General features: G+C 44.1%; 1 protein-coding gene across 5 annotated transcripts; it reads left to right on the forward strand.

Annotated features, from left to right (window-relative positions):
• The first annotated feature begins 433 nt into the window (after positions 1 to 433).
• On the forward strand, positions 434 to 4,564 carry LOC136534315 (cinnamoyl-CoA reductase 1-like). 5 transcript variants are annotated; one of them, XR_010778698.1, is made up of 5 exons: positions 434 to 770; positions 930 to 1,084; positions 1,211 to 1,245; positions 3,760 to 4,047; positions 4,142 to 4,561. XR_010778698.1 is itself a non-coding variant. In XM_066526773.1 (4 exons), exons 1-4 carry the CDS (start codon positions 617 to 619, stop codon positions 3,950 to 3,952), a joined length of 537 nt encoding a protein of 178 aa, XP_066382870.1. In that variant the 5' UTR covers positions 434 to 616; the 3' UTR covers positions 3,953 to 4,564. The 5 variants fall into 5 exon arrangements, 3 of the variants coding, with proteins under 3 accessions (XP_066382870.1, XP_066382871.1, XP_066382872.1); XR_010778699.1 differs by having other exon boundaries at positions 437 to 770; positions 3,872 to 4,047; positions 4,142 to 4,559; XM_066526773.1 differs by having other exon boundaries at positions 3,760 to 4,564.
• Positions 4,565 to 7,992: the final 3,428 nt, after the last annotated feature.

Here is a 7,992-nt window from a genome sequence, read left to right on the forward strand (position 1 = left end):
GTTGGTCCATCAGTCCATGCAAGCCATAAGCCAATATTCGCTCCCGACTAGGGTAGCTGCTACCAACTCTGATCTGCGCTGGGTGGCCAACGCGCGACTCAACTAGCTAGCTCCAGCTCTACCGGTTCGATCAGGATCTTCCAGTCTCCATGTACTAGCTACCTTCCCACCCTGACGTACAAACATATATAGTACTAGAAGCTTCTTGACAATTTTTTAATCGATTGTTACTACACTGATTGAACAAATGTATGTATATCAGTCCTAGCCAAACTTGCACATTCATTCATGTGCAGATATAAATTTATTTCCCACCAACTCCTCCGGGAGTAGTGTTACAATTCTCCCGCTCACGTGGCTCCACACTTTGCAACTGTCTTCAACAACTCTGGTTCTCGAAGTCTCGGTGCCCCCAGTATATATACACAGACATATATGTGCCTCAGCTCCTCACACACACATCCTAGTACACTACTGTCCTCAGCTGCTTACCCACCTAGCGAGAGCATACATGTCAGACTAATAACCGCCTAGCTATCTATCTATCCACATATAACCTCTAGTCTAGACTAGAAACAAACATCTATCTATCGAAGCGCCGCTCGAGATAGCTAGGATGCCAACAGCAGAGACGACGACGCCCGTGCCGGCGCTCTCCGGGCAAGGCCGGACAGTTTGCGTCACCGGAGCTGGAGGGTTCATCGCCTCGTGGCTCGTGAAGCGCCTCCTCGAGAAGGGTTATACAGTCCGCGGCACGGTCAGGAGCCCTGGTGCGTGCGTGGGTTATCCCATCCGATCATGCATTCGTGTCGTTGATATTTATGTGGTATATCAACAAATCTATTTAATTTGCAGATATATAATGTAACTAACGATGCATGCATATTGTCCTTTGGTCCTTTTGTTCAACGAACGTAACTCTCGATCAGTCGATCCAAAGAACGACCACCTGAGGGCCCTTGACGGCGCCGCCGATCGCCTCGTCCTCCTCCGCGCCGATCTGCTGGATCCAGAAAGCCTTGTCGAGGCCTTCTCCGGCTGCGACGGCGTTTTCCACGCCGCCTCCCCGGTCACCGATGACCCTGTAAGTTGCTAGATATATATAGGACGACACATATATATTTCTTGTCGATCCATGCATGTAATTAATTATTAAATTGTTTGGCTCCTATCCGCCCGCCCCAATGCAACACTCACATGCATGCTGCAGGAGATGATGATCGAGCCAGCAATCCGGGGCACACGGTACGTCATGATGGCGGCCACTAGTAGGGAAATACTCCCGGTTCTTAACCCCCTTTAGTCCTGATTTTAGAACCGGGAGCACGAATCCAGGATTAAAAGGGCCCCTCCTTTAGTCCCGGTTTCACGTCCGGGATTAAAGGTCCACCATCCCTGTTGGTAATACCAACCGGGGCTAAAGAGGCCTCCTGGCCTGGCCACGTGGGCCGACCCTTTTGTCCCGGTTGGTATTACCAACGGAACTAAAGGTTTTCTTTTTTTTTCTTTTTTTGTTTCTATTTTCAATTGATGATTCATTTTGGTTTTCAAATTGATTTTCGAATACGCATTCTACGCTGCTAATAATATATTTATTCTACATGTTTATAATGTTCAAACATTTTGTACAAACTAAAGTATGAAACTAACGTATATATTACATGCATATATATATATATTGTACGTTATTTTATGTACATATAATATGTATATATATATATTATAAATAAAGCTTGCATTGTATATTCTATCATATTGCTGGGCATAACAAATTCACTCCATCTGGTTTGGCTTCCATGTTTCGTTCACGTCATTGTAGAACTCGCTGGCGAGGTTTAGGACCTGGTCATTAAAAAAATCCTGCTATGATCTCTTGAAATTGCTTTCAGTTGATCACATCGTATGACTTTTCCTACAACCATAGAGTCTTTAATAAAAGTTAAAGAAAAAGTATTAATATATATATATATATATATATATATATGTTGGTCACGTGATTACTTATATATATGAGCAATAAAAGAAATTGTGAATATATGACTATATTTATATAACGTACTTTGAGGTTCTCTTCAGGAGTTCTTTTTGAGTACGCCATGATGAACTCGCAAACATAGTATCCGCAGTAGTTGTTCTCCTGTTTTTGCCTCAGAACCCACTTTTACGAGAAAAAAGATCCGGTGAATTGAAAGCATGCATGGTGTTAATTGAATTATATATATATGTATATATATATATATATAAATGTAGCTAGTACTTACTTTGTGTGCGATTATATCCAGTGGCGCTTTGCAAAGTTTCATGTGTATATATATATAAATGTAGCTAGTACTTACTTTGTGTGCGATTATATCCAGTGGCGCTTTGCAAGTTTCATGTGGTGTTCCTCAATGAAACTTTTCCAAACATTGCGTCCAATAAAAAAAATTAATTTGCCCTTTAATAATTGTTGCAGTTAAGAGATCGGGGTATATAGTTGCTAGAGAGACCAAATTATCCTTGGATAATATCTATCATGTCTTGATACTTTGTTTGCTCTTTTCTTAATGAGTCTAAGATGCTCAACCGACTATTGGTCATATCGATGACCATCAATACCCAGTGATTGCTGCATATGTTTTTATACACAAATATGATCGACATTAACTAGAGTCAACACACACACACACACACACACACACACACACACACATATATATATATATATATATATATATATGGGAGATAGCTTAGCTAGTAAGCAAATAACTGAACAAATGTCCATATGATCGACATTAATTATTTAACACTCACTTGAAGTTGTAGGGGAAGAGTATGTCCTTGTTTTGTTGGTTCACTAAGAACCTCATGAGATTTTTCTCGAGTTCAGCTTTCCATTGAGGCGGGGGATTAGGGTATTCGAATACGACATTTGGATCAACGAAACCAACATCATTATCCTTTGTCTTTATGAGTTCTGTCATCTCATATCTGCATATATAAAAATATAGTGTGGGGATATATAATTTATATATATACATGTAGCTTTATATATATACATTTTAATAGTAGAAAATAATCACACTTATAGACAATAGCAGCTAATGAGATTTTTGTCGAGAGAGTCCAGGTGGCATAGTTGGTGTAATTCTGAAAACTCGACATATATATTGTCATCGCCATGGAAGTAATGTTGGTTTCTAACTCTGACAGAAACAAAGGTCTCTCCCCGTTCACACGCCGCCATATACCACTTGTTTAGCGGGTACATTTGCGTACCCAGTTCACCTAAGGCCTCAGGGTTGTATAGACTCTTTCCATGTTCAAATTTCTTCCAAGGGTCCACTTTCGGAGCAGATGGTCCTTCAGCAAGCACTTGGGTAAGGTCCAAACCGGTATCCTCATAAAACTGAGCCATGTCCTCAAAATCGACATCTAATACGTCTAAGTTTGAACCATATTCATTACGAATGACAAGAGGGGGGACTGATTGTTGCGATTGTTGTCCAAGTTGTGCAACACCTTTTTCTACTCTAGTCTTTTTCTGCTTCGCCTCAAATGACTTGGTGAGAGGGCGGTCGTAGTCCGATTTTGGCAGGGTCTTTGAGATTCCCGCTTTTTCTGGTCCACCTTCTTTCTTAGAAGATTTGGAGGTAGGTAGAAGTACGGTTTCTCCGGGTTCTCCCTCGCTTTTTGTTGCTTTCTTACTTTTTCGAAGAAACTGCTCACATCTTTTTGTACTACAACATTTAATTCCTTTTCACTTTTCTCGTAAGCCAGTTTTTGGGGAATAACTGGATTAGAGGAGGCTTTCTTCTTTACCGGCTGGTGGGCCAACGACTTCGTTTGCGGGGCGGACCTCTTAGGAGCTGGCTGCTTCATGGTCATGCAGGGAGGCGGGGCAGCCGTTGGAGACCTCCTTGGAGGCGTTGGAGACCTCCTTGGAGGTGGCGGCGGTGGCGGCGTTGCATAATCATTGCCCGGAGCACTATGATGATCTGGAGATTGAATAATTGGACTTAGATTGGCAGAGGCCCTGCTGTGTGAGTACAAAAAAAGAATAATTAGGTATAAGAAATTGTTATTATAAATCATGCATGTCAATAGAAAATTAGTGAAAAAATTGTTTCGTTCACTTTTGTCCGCACCTATTGTCTGGCAGTTGAGGAAGCGGCGGTGGACTAGAGACCCCAAGAATAATGATGTAGCGCTTGCGCCATAGTATGAATGTCTTCTCTGCTTCTCCTAGAGTCTTCTCCCCATCACCTCCTGGAATGTCAAGAGCCAGATCACTAAAACCTTTGTTAACTCGATCCACTGAGACGCTAACATATCCAGGTGATATTATTGCCCCATGAATTCTTGGTGTCTTGGTAGGATCTAGAGGAGAAAAAACACCGAGAGGCACCATGATTGTGGCATTCCCTTTTGGAATATGTAGCTCACATGATGTAAACGGTGCAGTGATGTCATCCACGGGAAAACGTAGCATTGCGTCATCTTGATTTGGCAACTCTGTGGAAGCGCAGCTGCTTTTCAACTGATCAGGGGGGCTAATATTAATGTTGATTCCTGCATCTGATGCCTGCCTTTGGGCACTCATTGCTATTTGCACTTGCTTTATGATTTCGTCCTGCATTCTAGCTTGCATGTCTTTTCGCGCTCCTGTGCTTGAAGCAACGCCTCCCGTGACTCACGAACATATTCCTCCAACCTGCTGATCCGCGCTGCTTCCTCATTCTTCCTTCTCTGTCTGCTTCTGTAGGTATCTCTATCATTAGGGAAACCATGCTCCCAAAAAATGTTCCGTCCTAAACCTCTCGTTCGGCCTCTGTGTTCAGTAGTCCCGATGGCATACGTCAGTTCATCCTTCTCTCTATTGGGCCTGAACGCACCAATAGCTTTAGCTTGTAGAGCATAAGAAAATCTTTGTGTTGCTCTTTTGAGTTTTGGGCCATGAACCAGCTTCCCAGTCTCTAGGTCCAGTCTTCCCCCATGAGCGAAAAATCAATTCTTCACACGTTTGGGTCAATTGAGTGATTCTGGTGTGATACCCTTGGCAAGAATGTCCGCTTCCATTTTTCCCCACTTGGGAATGGCAGTCGTGTAGCCACCTGATCCCATGCCATGGTGGTATACCTTCTGTCAGGCATTCTCTTGGTTCCTTCTCACCCGTTCCTCACCCTCTTCTGATGTCTTGCACTATACAAAATCAGTCCAGTAGGGCCTCAATTTCGCGAAGCGGGCCACTAGTATTGAAATTGGGCATTAGGTTCTTCTTGACATATTTCATGTATAGGGATTTCTTCCAAGTCTGAAATTATGTGGCCATCTTCTTCATAGCCCACTTTCGAACTAGTTCCTTCAATTCATCATCGTTGATAGCATCATAATCATCCGCTTGCAACGTGAAATGTTGAAGGATATCATCCCAAATTAAATTCTTATCAAGATCGGAGACAAAACTAACATGAGGCTCGTTGATCTTTTGCTTCCATTCACGGGCACTGATCGGAAGTCTGTCCCTTACAAGGCACCCACAGTGTTGCACGAATTTTCTTGCATGTGGACCAAGTGGTTCGCCTGTCTCGATGTTGAATTCCGATATTATGTAGCGCCCCTCCAATGGCTTTTTCGGGCCTCGAATATTTTTGCTTTTCGCCGTTGTGGTCGTCGATCCAGAGGGCTACGTATAAAAAAGAATAAATAAATTTCATGTGTACACATAATAGATGATAGATATTCAAATATATATATAAATATATATACCCTCGCCAGTGTTTTCTTGCACAATATTTTCTTGGTTATCTTCAAGAGCCAGGTTTTGACTCCCGTTATCTACATCCTACTGGTCACCATCGGCCAATTGAGTGCCGGTGTTGATAACATCCATCATTTCTTCATCCATGATGTCTCTCGGGGCAGCCATCTAGCTTTACACCACTAGATATATCTATAAAAATAAAAACTATATCTATCAAATTTTAGCTCAAAAACATGTTTAAATAAATAACCATCCGTACTAGTTGACCTTGCTTACGTGATCATCTCGGCGAGCATTTCTCCACCGGACGGCACCGTACTTGGCCACAGAAGAGCTCCGATTCTACGATGAATGGAACACGGTCTTCCACGACCGTTGTCGCTCTCCCTCATAGAATCAAAGCTCCTCCTTGATGTCCGTTACCGCTCGGCAGAGAACATGCTAGCCGAGATGAACACGGTCCGCCTACGTGATCAACTAGTATGGATTTTCTATAATTTTCTAACTATTTTCTAAGTTTTTCATTTCATGGAAAAATTAATTCTAAAAAATAAGAGGCATGATTTCTAAGTATTTCATTTCATGGAAAAATTAATTCTAAGTGACTTGCTCGATATCGACGAGCTCACGGGCGTTTCATGGAAAAATTAATTCTAAGTGACCTGCTCGACAAAATTGAGAAAAAACATACGCTCTCATGACCTCACACATCTTCTAAGATCACGTAAGCTTCCATACTAGTTGACCTTGCTTACGTGATCATCTCGGCAGGCATTTCTCCACCGGACGACACCGTACTTGGCCCCGGAAGAGCTCTGATTCTACGAGGAAGGGAACACGATCTTCCACGACCGTTGCTGCTCTCCCTCATAGAATCAAAGCTCCTCCTTGACGTCCGTTACCCGCTCAGTAGAGAACATGCTAGCCGAGATGAACACGGTCCGCAAGTTCAACTAGTATGGATTTTCTATAATTTTCTAACTAGTCCGCGCCAAGGAGGCGGAGGTATGCCCGCCCGAGTACGAGAACTACGTGCCCTGCTACTACAACGTCACGGATGCCATCGAACGTCTCGGATCTGGGGGTCGGCGTCGTCATAAGCTACCGCGCAAAAAGGAGGAAACGACGAGACACTGGGCCGCTCCCGTGCTCCACTGAGCTCGATGGCTCAGCGCAAAATCGCATTACAAGATTACTGGCACGAGGGCTCGGCACACACATCCATTCGATTACAAAAGGTTGGAACAATTAATCCATCATAAATGGATTATATATGGTGGCGGCGGTGGCTCACATCCAAGGTGTCAAACATGAGGTCCAGCTCCTGCAGCCAAAAAACATGTTAGACTTAGACTTTACTAAAAAATAGTAATAATCTGTTTCATTACAGGCCGATGGTAAATATGGCTGCAGGAAAGCCCATCCATTTGTACACTGCATCTCACAGAGCCTAGACTCCACATCCTACTAATCGTATAATATTACTACCTAGCAAGCTAGCACTCTGTAATGCTTCGGGACATTGTTGGTGGGGTCGACCACGGGGCTGTCGCCGTTGGTGCTCCAGAGTGGGTTTAGCTTCGGGACCTTGTTGAACCATATGCCGAGGTACGTGTTGGGGTTGCTGGTGGTGTGGTGGAAGGGTGTGATGTCCGTCTTGAAGAAGCCCAGCGCGAACTTGCTGTTGTTGGCCATACAGCAGCAAGTATGTCGCCCACATTCTAGCACCAAGGAGCCTAACATATAAACAGAAGTTTGCACCAATTGCAAAGGCTACTAGCTAGCACCAAATAGAAGCGATACATTCATTGAGCAACGACACTGATCAATGAGTTGGCCATACAGCAGCAAGAGAGTGTAGAGGAAGATGGAGACCGGGCCAAACCTGGAGAAGACGTGCCATAATAGAGATGCTGTGGCCTGCTGTGGATCTTGGAGAAGACCGCGTCTCGCGGATCTAACACAAGAACGAGGGCTTTAAAGTTCAAACATAGCACGGAGAGGAGGGTGAAGAAGGGGATGAATTGGAGGAGATAGACACCTCGAAGAACCTTGAACCGTTTGGGGGTGAGGTGGGCTGGGGATGAGGACGACGCGAGGCGTGCTTAGGCTGGCCGGAGAAGAAGCGCGCGTGCACGTGGGGCTGGTGGGGGCGGCGGCGCTGCTGGATCCTGTTGGAGAAGATGAGGCGATAGAGAAGAAGGCTTCAGCAACTGGATCCGGTTGGAGAAGAACACGGCGGAGACAGA

This window comes from Miscanthus floridulus, unplaced genomic scaffold (assembly GCF_019320115.1).
Source record: "Miscanthus floridulus cultivar M001 unplaced genomic scaffold, ASM1932011v1 os_1793_1_2, whole genome shotgun sequence".
Taxonomy (NCBI): Eukaryota; Viridiplantae; Streptophyta; class Magnoliopsida; order Poales; family Poaceae; genus Miscanthus; species Miscanthus floridulus.

What these genes read in the sequence shown, in the direction of transcription:
- LOC136534315 (XM_066526773.1), top strand. Translation starts at nt 617, where the DNA reads ATGCCAACAGCAGAGACGACGACGCCCGTGCCGGCGCTCTCCGGGCAA. An exon ending in CGGCACGGTCAGGAGCCCTG is followed by an intron (nt 771 to 929) that starts GTGCGTGCGTGG and finishes ACTCTCGATCAG; the next exon opens with TCGATCCAAAGAACGACCAC. An exon ending in CCCCGGTCACCGATGACCCT is followed by an intron (nt 1,085 to 1,210) that starts GTAAGTTGCTAG and finishes TGCATGCTGCAG; the next exon opens with GAGATGATGATCGAGCCAGC.